Source organism: Lactuca sativa, chromosome 4 (assembly GCF_002870075.4).
Source record: "Lactuca sativa cultivar Salinas chromosome 4, Lsat_Salinas_v11, whole genome shotgun sequence".
Taxonomy (NCBI): Eukaryota; Viridiplantae; Streptophyta; class Magnoliopsida; order Asterales; family Asteraceae; genus Lactuca; species Lactuca sativa.
Genome location: NC_056626.2, coordinates 47,510,294 through 47,521,547, shown reverse-complemented (window position 1 = coordinate 47,521,547; position 11,254 = coordinate 47,510,294). Strand labels below are relative to the sequence as shown.

The window sequence follows — 11,254 nt, the reverse complement described above, 5'->3', positions numbered from 1 at the left end:
TTCAGATTCCAATTCATTTAATAGATTCTATTCTTTCCAAAAATATTTTTTGAACCAAACGCCCCAAACTTTTTTATAAAAATATATTGATTTTCTAAAACAAATGGAACATTCAATAAATCTTCCCTAATAAATGATTTTTTTTTTGTCATTTGTTACACTCTCATTCAATTTGCTAAATGTCATTTTGTGGTTATTTTGAATTAATTTTTTTTCCATATATCATTTTATTAGTTTTTCTATTTTATTAAATTTCATATAATATTTTAATATAATAATTACAATAAATATAGTAATAAATGAATATCAATTTCATTAATTAACTTATCTTTTAACTTTAAAATTATCAAATTTAAAAGCTTGTTAGTTTCTTTTATTCATTTAAATTATTTGTTTAAATTTAATAAATAAAAAATATTTTTATTATAATAATTTATTATTTTTTTTATTTTCTTATAAATTTAAAGTTTTCAAATATTTTGATCTTTGTATTTAATTTTCTTTTAAACTAACTCATATAATATATAGGTTTCACAATTAGTAACAAATATATTTCGAATTCGCCAAGGAGTATCCTAATTCGCTATTGTGGAATACCTGATTTTTGGACTAGTATTGTATAAAAATCGAAACCCAAAAACAATCAATAAATTTATTAATAACGTGTTCCGAATTTTTTGGTGGAACTAAACCAACATTTTTTGTGCTCTGATACGCATTGTCGTTACATTCGCCGTATTAATTGCTTTTAAGAGTAGGGAACAGCTTGTCCATTCCCGTTTTACGCCCAAATCGTTCTCAGTAACCCTCAATCGCTTTTGATCAAGACCGATTTAGCCCTACATTCCCAAGATTTATCAACTACGGAACTAGGGTTCTTGACATCCGAGGTAATTATCTTCTATCCAGTGTACGATTTCATTTCCATTTTATATTCTCGTGATTTACTCGAAGAATGGATTCATTTCGACTCCAATCATAATAGTTCCTTTAATTTCGGATTTTCATGACGATTTGGCACGAAAATGTGGATAAAATTTTCAATTCTGTCGATTCATTATGGTTCAACGCTCTCTGGATTTACCGTAGGTACTCATAGAGTGATTTGTTTATTAGGTTTTGCTACAACTTATGAATTCTTATGATCGCCGTGTATGAATTTTCTTCACAAATTTCTGTTGACGTATCTACTTCTTCCTTTCGATGGAAGGGTGACCATAGAAATTAATTGTAGCTTTGTGTTTCTACTTATTAGTTCTTGTCGTAGTCGCAGCTTAACATTGCTCGAGAATGAATTGCTGTTTTAGATGGATCATTCGGTTCAAATGATCATAATTCATAACTTTGTGCGATGCATGTGGTATATAGGATCTTCATCTGGACTTTAAGCGAGCGGGATCGAGTTTGAGCATCACATAGATTTCAAGTTGAAAATGGCGACACCCTCCTTAATTCTCAACTTCAAATATCTCCAACTTCTGATCTTCTTGTTCGCATCAAAGGCATTTGCCATTAGAAAAGACACCAGTTTCCTAGAAACACAATTCTGCAGAACAACAGTTCAAGGAAGATATTTAATAACCGATCATACAGGTTACGTATGTGATGCCCTATCACTAGATCCAAAATCACACTGCTGTCGACTAAAAAGAGATCAATACAGTTGCCAAGGCTGCAATCTTGTTTCACAATGCTGCAACTCCTATGAATACTGTGTTTCTTGCTGCCTAAATCCTCAACGAACACAAATCGATCAAGCAACAAGGGTCAAAATCGCCAAACCAGTAACTTCAGGGACTTATTCAACTCTTTTCGATTACTGTGCTGGAAGGTGTCGTCATAATTCCGAAAGTGTCGTTCATGAAAACGCGTATCTGAGTGAATTTCATCATTGTTTTGCCCCACCATCAAACAATTCGGTCGGAATCACTGATTCCCAGATTGAAGTCAGACTGCTTGGGATTAATGTTATTGTTGGAAAACAAGGGGAATCGTGTGATTCCGTTTGCAAAACAATAGGGCAATCGTGTGTTGGGAGCAAATTCGCGCTTATTAATCAATGTGAAATTATGCAAAAGTATATGAAATGTAGAGGATCATGTCTTGCAAGTATAGGAGCTGATCAACCTGCTGAAGTTGTTGAAGATGCCCCTAGAGATTTGAATCCTGGTGCGTGTTTATACACACGAAGACCTTCATTGCTTTCTTGTGATGGATCTCATCAGTATACAAGGAGACTTTGCCCCTGTGCTTGAATAAGGTAATTAAACATCAGAATCGTTGTTTTTGTTGTGTTATCAATTCTTCATTTATTACAACTCTTATAACTCTTTATTTTCTACTTTGATTCAGATTCATTTCCTACATGATGATTGATGATCGACCCAATTCAAGTGTGAATCACAAAGTGAGGCTGCTTGCATTATGAGAAGAACTGAAGAAGAAAGATGATTGTGTTGTATGATGAATGTAATGCTACCAAAAAGATCAGGTTAGTTAAAGTTGTTTACTTGTCATCAATCTAAATCCATTACTAACTTGATGATGATCGAATGGGAAGGTGTAGTAAAGTTTTGTGTTTGCCAGAAAACATTTTTTTATTAATGAAAATTCTTTTACTCATGATATAGTATGTGGTGCATCATTTAGTAACCATTGGAAAAATTTAATGCAATCAATATAGAATAGAACATGCTATTTTGTTATTAATGGAAAGAGATTTAAATACTATTTGACTTAGTAGTCAAATGATTTTTTGATTTGTATGACATGAATTTTCAAGTTAGCCTAGCAATTTAAATCTAGATGCTCGTGTGTTAGTGTCATTGACCTATTGTCATTGTTATTGTATTAGATATGATATAATCAAACCATGGGGACGGGATTTGTGAAAATTTCTTTATAGGGATGAAACTTACAGATTGGACCAAACTATATGGACGATTTATGTAGCTACTCTTATTTATATTTGATGTTATGCAAAAAGAAGGGACACGAAGACAAATATACAAATACAATGGTCTGGTTGGGCCGTTATATCCTGCATTAATTAATGTGTTGGGTTGGCTGGTCCGTCTTTTGGTTAACTTGGCCATCAGATTTTTGATTGTTTTTCTGTTAAAAATTGCAAAAGTTCAGTTGTGTTTTATACGATATAAGAGCCAACAAAGCGAGGAATTGGTAAAAACAATTCAATATGGAATCAAGCGATATAATTAAGAAATTGACAAACAACTCAAAATGGAACTGTGTCAACATAGATTGGGTTGTATTTATCTCAACATTTTATGTCAGGTTTTTATTTATTTAAAGAGAAATTACAAAAATGACTAATGTGGTTTGTAAATTGCTTTGGTCATTTCCGCTATAGTTTGGTTGCGGAGTTCTTCCTGTCAAATTTGAAAAACAAAACTATTTTACTTTTAATATATATTTTTTACTAAATTATACGAGTGATATCTCTTGTAGATGCCAAAAGATATATTCAGTCTCTTCTAAAAACTTAATTCGGAGACGTGATTTATATTTTAAAAAGGTGCAAACTATGTCTCTACAATCATGAAATGGCCATATTGATATTTTTCATTTATTTTTGGTGTTTATTGTTTTTATTCTTTTATTGAAATAAATTTAATATATCCGTAGTCCAATAAATCGGATATCATAATTTATCGCACCACCACCGGAAACAACCACCTCGACATCTCACTGTCATTGCCATCACTGCCATTGCCACCAGAAACAACCACCGCTTCTTTCTCTCTCTCTCTCTCATACATACATACATACATACATACATCATCCTCCCAAACAAATGAAATTCCAATAAAACCCTTGGTAATTTCAAAATGATAGGAGAGGGACTTCATTTTATTTTAGATTAGGTCAAAGGATCACACAACAATCAACAATGACATCTGACATGTATATATACTCCAATCACAGACATGAGGCGCACGCAAGTAAGCTTTGAAATCCATTCCATGTTTTTGTTGTTGCAAATATTTAAACACATAAATCGGATATCATAATTTCGGGAACCTAGGGTTGATTGTTGAAGGAGCGTGACCTATAAATAAGATGAACAATGTTTTGTGGCCTGGCCCACTCATGAAAATTTCCAACAGAAACACTACAACTAATCAATTTCAATCGAGATTAACCCTAATCCGAAGGCGGATCATTATGTAGAAACTCGTCGACGGTGGAAGGAAACTCAACTCCGTCACCACCACCACCACCCACCGAAACAAATGCAGCCTTAGCCAAAAGCAAATGTGCCAGTCTCAGAGGCTCTCTTCCGCCATTATTCAACAAGTATTTGATCCACCCATCCAACCTCTCGACTTCCTTTTTGCATCTTGGCCCTTTCACCTTCACAATCCTATCGTAAAATTCATCATCGCCAAAATCAGGTATCTCCGGTCCTTTTGCGTCAAAATCAGACAACTTAAGAACCCGAATCATCGCATCAATGTCGTCAACCGAACTGTTTTCAGATAAACCATTCTCCGAATCCTTCAATTGATTAGGGGTTCCACCGGTGTTTGATGGGAACTTGTCTATATCGTCATGAGAGAGGAATTCTTGAGGGGCTTGTTCGATGGAGTTGTCTTGGAAGGTTGACGAGTTGTTGGTAGGTTGGTTGTATAAGTAAATTGGGGCGCTGCTGAAAGATTCCGATGGTTGTGTTTCAGAGGTTTGTGGCTGTGGCTGTGGCTGTGGTAGCGGCGGCGGAGGCAGATGCGGTGTCGGTGGATTTCCGTCGTCGAGCTTTAAACGCTTCTCTACTTGTTTCAGAGAAGAGAAGAAGAGTTTGTGAGGGGGTTTCATGGTTGTCGTTCTAAATTTATAATTTTAAATTAAAAAACCACATCTGTATTTATAGTTTGATTCAAGAATAATCCGATTTTTTATATATATCTTTTAAGTTTCAATTTCAATCTAATGCTGGTATAAAAAGTTTTGTTTAGACAATTAAACTTTATTTTAGTATTGAAGTAAAACTTTAATTAGGTATTATATTTATGAACAAACTGTTGATATCCATCTAAGATGTTTTTAAGTGAGAAAGTCTTCCAAGTGTTTGATTCATTTCAAGAACTGCAAGAGTTCTTGATTAATCAAGAAGCTAAAGACCTCTCATGGTTCTTTACATATTTGACTCCTAGATGCCAAAAGTCAAAAGTCAAACAACAGATTCATCTTCTTCATTCTACATGAACAACAATTACACCTATTTATTTCAAACTAAACAACTCTCTACACTCTCAAAGCTCTCTTCTCTAACTCACTTCCTGTGTTCATCGACAACCCCAATGAATCTGCAATGCTTCTCACTTCTGCAATCATCGCAACCACATCATTCAACTTGTTGATCGCTGACCCAACACCCTGTTTTCAAAACAACATAAATAATATGAACAAAAACTTGTTACACATTAAAAAAATTGAGGGTTTACAAAATTTTCTAAAAAGAAAATGAAAACATGCACTCACCACTCCCGAAGCACCTGCAGTTATGGCCATTGGTGCCGTAACCGCACTTAATCCAGATGCACACATCACCGGGATCTTCACAGCACGCGAAATTGTATACGCTGCTGCTAGCGTTGGATTCGCCTAAATTTTCACAATCAATGATAACTAATATGCATAAAACAGGACAGGACAGAATAGAACAGGTGTGTGTAAAATCTAGTTTACCTTTTCAATCAAACCAAGAACACCGGGCTTTGAAGGATTGGAGCATTTTCCTCCTTCAGTTTGAATAATGTCAACACCTTCTTGTTGCAATTGCTCCGCAAGCTTCGCCTGTAAAATTAAATTTACATGATGACTGAAATTTATATTGTTCATAGAAGAATGGATTTTGATCTTTATAATAGATAATTACTTGATCAGGGAGGCTTAGTGTGTGAGGCACAGTGACAGATAATGTCACAAATGGAAGAATTCTTCGTGTCTCAACAGTTAAGTTCAGTATCTATAGAAAAAGATGAATCAACAGTTAAGTTCAGTATCTCAACAGTTAAGTTCAGTATCTGATTAATGTGATATCTACAAACCTGGTCGGGTGAAAAGACAATGCCAGCATCATAGAATGAATCATAGTTCCCAATCTCCACCTGCATTAACATTTTAAATTGCCATATGTTTCTTCAATTTTCATGAAATTTAAGATAACAGATTAAAATATCAAAAAGTTTAAGTAAAAACCATGGAAGCTCCAGCTTCTACAGCAGCAAGGAAAGCAGATGGATCTACTGACGACACACAAATCTGCATACGAGCATATGATTATGAACATATTTCAAGAAACGAAGAAATGCAGAAGGAATTAATCAATGAGTTAATGATTACTATTAACATACAGGGAGAGAAGTCAAGCTGGTGACGAGCTTCACCAACTCCGGATCACAAGCTATATCCACATGAGTAGCTCCACCCTGTTAAAGATCAGTAATATCACAGCCTATTGCATATATGAACCAATATACGAGCTTTAACGTACAAAAACTGAAGAACTATTATGGTTAGAAGAGCAATAATCAAGTTCTAGATTGAAAAAGAGGGTAAAAGAAGCTACCTTATCTGCAGCGATAACAACAGAAGCAACGTTGTCTTTGTTGAAATTCTGCAAGCCTGAAATGATCTGAATACCAACCAAAACGTTTAATTGCAAAATCCAGTGAAAGTTAAATTGTTGAAATCAAAGCAATCAACAGAAAATAATGAAATTATCGGTGGTTAATTAGTAGAAGAAGGTTGGGGTGTAAAGAGAAGAGGAAACCTTGAGTGCTTTTCTTTCATGGAAGGATTTGAGAATTGCTTCTTTAGGGACTGAAAGAGAAGCTCTGGGAGTGAAAGAAAGGGTTGAAGGGCGTTTTGGAAGCGGGGGATGAAGAGTATTGGAATTGGGTTTCAAGCGGGTGTAAGAAAGGAGAGAATTGGGTGTGCAGATTGAAGAACTCATCTCTTTCTCTTGCTTTCTTTTACTCTGTTGAAGTTGGGAGGCAAAGGATAGGAGAAAGTTGCAGGTTTATCCTAACCCAAGAAGACACTACTTGCCAAATATTTTATGATAAATATTTTCCTTTTGTGTTAAAAAGAGGGTAAATTGTAAGGGTGAACAAAATTTTATCCAGAAACCGAGAAATTGTTAACTCAAAATTTAAATAGAAACTGATTTGAGTTTTTCAAAAACCAAAAAATTAGATTCAGTTACGGTTGTAGAAATGTAGAAAAAAAATAAATAATAATAAAATAAAATAACAGAAAAAAAAAACGAACCGAACCAAATATTAACAAACATATGTATTTTATATGAAAATAATTCATATATGTACAAATATAAGGATGAACATCGGAACTGGGTACCTGCTTTTGGAACTAGAACCGCCTCGGAACGGCCGGTTTTTGAACTGGAATTGCCTTAAGCGGTTCCAGTTTCGGTTCCTAAAGTTATGGAACCGCCTTAAGCGGTTCCAGTTCCAATTCTCATTTTTTCGGAACCGCTACCTGCTGGGTACCCGCCAAAACCGGTTTAGAATGTGTGTGTGTGTTACTAAGACCGGTTTAGAATATATTGGTCCGATTTTGTCCCTCTTTGGTCCGAATTGATTTGATTTGGATCAAACTAAGTTGTGGTTTTATCGGCGAAAGTTAACGTAACCGGGTTACCCGCTCCCAGAATCGGAACCGCCGGTTCTGTGACTGGTTCCAAAAATTTAAGAACCGCCTAGAGCGGTTCCGGTTCTTGTCAAATGAGGCGGGTACCCGCCTATGCTCATCCATATACATATACATGTTTCATGAGTTATAAAAACAAATAGAAGCTACCGCCCTCCTCATGCTTTGTTAGTCAGCTACTTAAAAGCATCATATATCTTTCATAGATTGAAACTCAGTAAATCTTCTCTCTTATGACCTATATAAGCAACCGCCATCCTCATGCTTTATTAAGTTTTAACTTTGAGTCCCATATCGGTTAAGGAATCAAAACTTCAACCATCTTCACTTTTATTATATAAGTGATGACTTGAGGAGGTTTAACAAAAGGCTTAAGGTTTGACTTAATAAAACAGATACCAACCTGGAAAACCATGCAAAAAACCGAAAACATAGAAACCAAACGTTGGTTTGGTTCACTTTTTAGAAATGCTCTTTGGTTTGGGTTTGATTTATGCTAAAGCTCATGTAAAGTGACCCATGCTCACTCCTAGAAAATTATAAAAAGATATTTTTTTTAGACTTATAGGTATACACACCTTGCCATGGAACGGTACTGATGTGGAAGCTTTTGTACGACATGCACACCATCTTTGGGTAGCGTGGAAGTGGGATGTGGCTAGGGGTGTTCAAATATATCCGATACGAAAATCCAAAACTTCGATACGAAAATTTCGGATATGCGAAATTTGGAAATCCGTATTTTCGTATTCAGATATGGATAGTCATTTTATAAATTTTTGGATATTTTGGATATCCGAAATCCAAAATTATGTTTTTCCCTTTTTTTTCTATTTTTTATTCAATAATGTAAAACACCATTAAAAATAAATCAAAATCCATTTATTTTTATTTATTAGTTAATTGATCTTTACATTATTAAGTAATAACTTAAGAATATTGACAAGAAAGTCCAAAGATATAGTGGACTCATGGGGAAAATAGAAAAATAGCTCCCCTAAAGTCATATATATAATAAAAATTAAATATAAAAAAGATATACTGTTATAAAATTCACTATTAATATTAAAAAAAATACAAATATGGTCAAAACATTATAAAAAAACTAATTTAAAGAAAAATATTTCTCATAACATTATAGACAAGTTAGTTTTTTCTCTATATAATTATATTATATATACTCTAGAAATTTTGAGTCCCTTAGAGACATGAGCCCTAAACAACCGCCCGAATTGTCTACAATTAGGGCAGGGCTTAAATATTGATCAAAATTGATTAATTGCATTTCATTTATGTCTATTCATGCATTAGAGCCATTTAATAAGTGAACCAAAAGGAGTTTCACATTTAGTTTTACTGGCATAATGATATTTATTGATTAATTATGTACAACTCATTATGTACTTTACAACTTTTGTCATGATTAAGTACATTTTTATTGGATATAAGAGGCTAATTGGTGTCATTATTTCATTATGTAAAAGAAAATACAGAGATCTTCCTCTTATATATAATGCTACAAACAGTCCCTTCGGTCTTACTTTTTCTATATTGTATTTATGTATGTAAAGATTATGATGTATTTTCGTTTCGCTTTTGGAAAAAATGTTGGTTTGCTGTTTAGAAAGATACTTAATTAGATTGACAAAGAAACAATAAAAATTGATATCCAAATTCGAATTTGAAATTTCGGATATCCGAAATTTCAGATACAAATTCAGATATTAAAATCTACTATCCAAATTTCGAATATCTGAAATTTTGGATATCCGATTTTTGAACACCCGTAGATGTGGCCTCACAACACACGAAACCTTCTTATGCTTCTTTAATGTATAATCTTTCATGCATAAAGTATAATTATCGATTTGGTGATGTAAAGTGGTGAGACCTTCCACATCGGCTATTGCAAAACTAATTTGCAATGCTACATCACAAAAATCAAATGTCATGTGTACTTTGTCTTTTAGAATTTGCAAGACTTGCAAACATTAATTGTACAAATATTTAAATCAAAAAACTTTATTTCCCACTAATTTCTCTTTCCAAAAATTGATTTCTTTCTCCAATTATTTTCTCTTTCCAAAAACTAATAAAGTGACGGTGAGTTGGCATGTATTTGCAAGATGGTACCCCTTGCACCAATGGGGATGCTTAGAGTACTTATTAGGTAAATAGTGAGGGTACTAATATGGCATTGAGGTGGTAGTATTTTTTTGTTTGGTGGTGTAATATTTATACCTTATGACCTTATATTCACTTATAAATTTATTATAACTAGTGGTGATGATAAATGTTTTACTATTGATCATATAAATTGAATAAAATAATATCAATTGTATTACATGTATAGTTTAGGAGAGATGACATATTTACTAAAACAAATAATAAGAAATTATAGAAACCACAATGACTCAAACTGTAACTTAGTCTTCTTGTCAAAGTTATCAAAATTTGGACTTAAAGTGAAAAATATTTCAAACCATAGGGACCAATAGTGTAAGTAACTAATTTCTTTCAAATTAAAAATTACACCGACTAAAAGTGTAGTTTCAGAAAATCAAAACTGTAGAAGCCAAAAATGTAATTCATGCTGACTAAAAATTTCAGGGGCCAAAAATATAATTCCACAAAATTAAATTAAGTGTATTATTTTTATTTTATTTTTGCAAATTAAAAATGTACATGAACTAGAAGTGTAATTCCAAAAATTTAAAACTATAGAGGCCAGAAATGCAATTTAAGCAAGCATGGGGATCAAAAATATAATTTTAGAAAAAATAAAAAAAAAACATTACCAAAAGTATCATATTCTTGAATATGGTGTAGAAGATAAAAGTAGGTTCCGTTGAGATTCCAAAAGATATAAAGATCTTCAGATCAACATCAACCACATATTTGATATTTTTAATTTGCCGTTTTAGCGCTCCAGCATATCGGCGCAGCGGGAGAGTTATAACCATAAATGATTATTCAGCGTCGTCCGTTTCTTTTTCCCCATCATCTTCCCCACCACCATAACCGTCACCGCCACTACCATTACCACCACATCTGCTACCAACCGACCTTACCTCTGTGCCACCAGCCGACTCCACCACTGCCACCTTCATCATATATACCATTGTCACCAACCATCATAATCATATATGATTACTCAATATGTGAACAAACATATATATATATATATATATATATATATATATATATATATATATATATATATATATATATATATATATATATATATATATATATAAAATCATGTATGATTAGGAATATATGTATAAAAATGTATAATAATATATGATTATACTTCTTTGTCATATAATCATTTATGATTATGCATACTCCGCTGATGCCAGTATGCTAGAGTGTTAAAGCGGCAAATGAGAAATATATAACTGAAGTTGAATCTCAAAATCTATTTTTTTAGAATCTCAAGTGAACCGTGCCCTTAAAAGCTATATAAAATTTTCTAGTATAAGATTAATTTTTTTAAATCAACTACTATTTGTCGACGATACTCCTTCAATTAGCATAAATTAATATGTTGATATGGACA

General features: G+C 33.2%; 2 protein-coding genes across 4 annotated transcripts; one reads left to right on the top strand and one right to left on the bottom strand.

The window, feature by feature from the left end:
• The first annotated feature begins 678 nt into the window (after nt 1–678).
• On the top strand, nt 679–2,622 carry LOC111914741 (uncharacterized). Of its 3 annotated transcripts, none has more exons than XM_023910457.3 (3): nt 679–890; nt 1,274–2,260; nt 2,353–2,622. In XM_023910457.3, exon 2 carries the CDS (start codon nt 1,434–1,436, stop codon nt 2,253–2,255), a length of 822 nt encoding a protein of 273 aa, XP_023766225.1. In that variant the 5' UTR covers nt 679–890; nt 1,274–1,433; the 3' UTR covers nt 2,256–2,260; nt 2,353–2,622. The 3 variants fall into 3 exon arrangements, with proteins under 3 accessions (XP_023766225.1, XP_023766222.1, XP_023766223.1); XM_023910454.3 differs by having other exon boundaries at nt 681–890; nt 1,369–2,260; XM_023910455.3 differs by lacking the exon at nt 679–890 and adding an exon at nt 902–1,089 and having other exon boundaries at nt 1,369–2,260.
• Nucleotides 2,623–5,039: 2,417 nt separating this feature from the next.
• On the bottom strand, nt 5,040–7,084 carry LOC111914740 (uncharacterized protein ycf23). Its single transcript, XM_023910453.3, has 9 exons — nt 6,794–7,084; nt 6,590–6,655; nt 6,375–6,449; nt 6,220–6,282; nt 6,069–6,128; nt 5,897–5,986; nt 5,707–5,814; nt 5,500–5,622; nt 5,040–5,394 (listed from the first exon to the last, which is right to left on the bottom strand). Exons 1-9 carry the CDS (start codon nt 6,974–6,976, stop codon nt 5,263–5,265), a joined length of 900 nt encoding a protein of 299 aa, XP_023766221.1. The 5' UTR covers nt 6,977–7,084; the 3' UTR covers nt 5,040–5,262.
• Between the last annotated feature and the right edge of the window lie 4,170 nt (nt 7,085–11,254).

Excerpts from the sequence above, each read along its gene's own strand:
- LOC111914741 (XM_023910457.3), top strand. The coding sequence starts at position 1,434 with ATGGCGACACCCTCCTTAATTCTCAACTTCAAATATCTCCAACTTCTG.
- LOC111914740 (XM_023910453.3), bottom strand. The coding sequence starts at position 6,976 with ATGAGTTCTTCAATCTGCACACCCAATTCTCTCCTTTCTTACACCCGC. Across the intron at positions 6,129-6,219 it reads TAGAAGCTGGAGCTTCCATG|GTGGAGATTGGGAACTATGA; the intron begins GTTTTTACTTAA and ends ATGTTAATGCAG. Across the intron at positions 5,987-6,068 it reads TTGTCTTTTCACCCGACCAG|ATACTGAACTTAACTGTTGA; the intron begins GTTTGTAGATAT and ends CTTTTTCTATAG.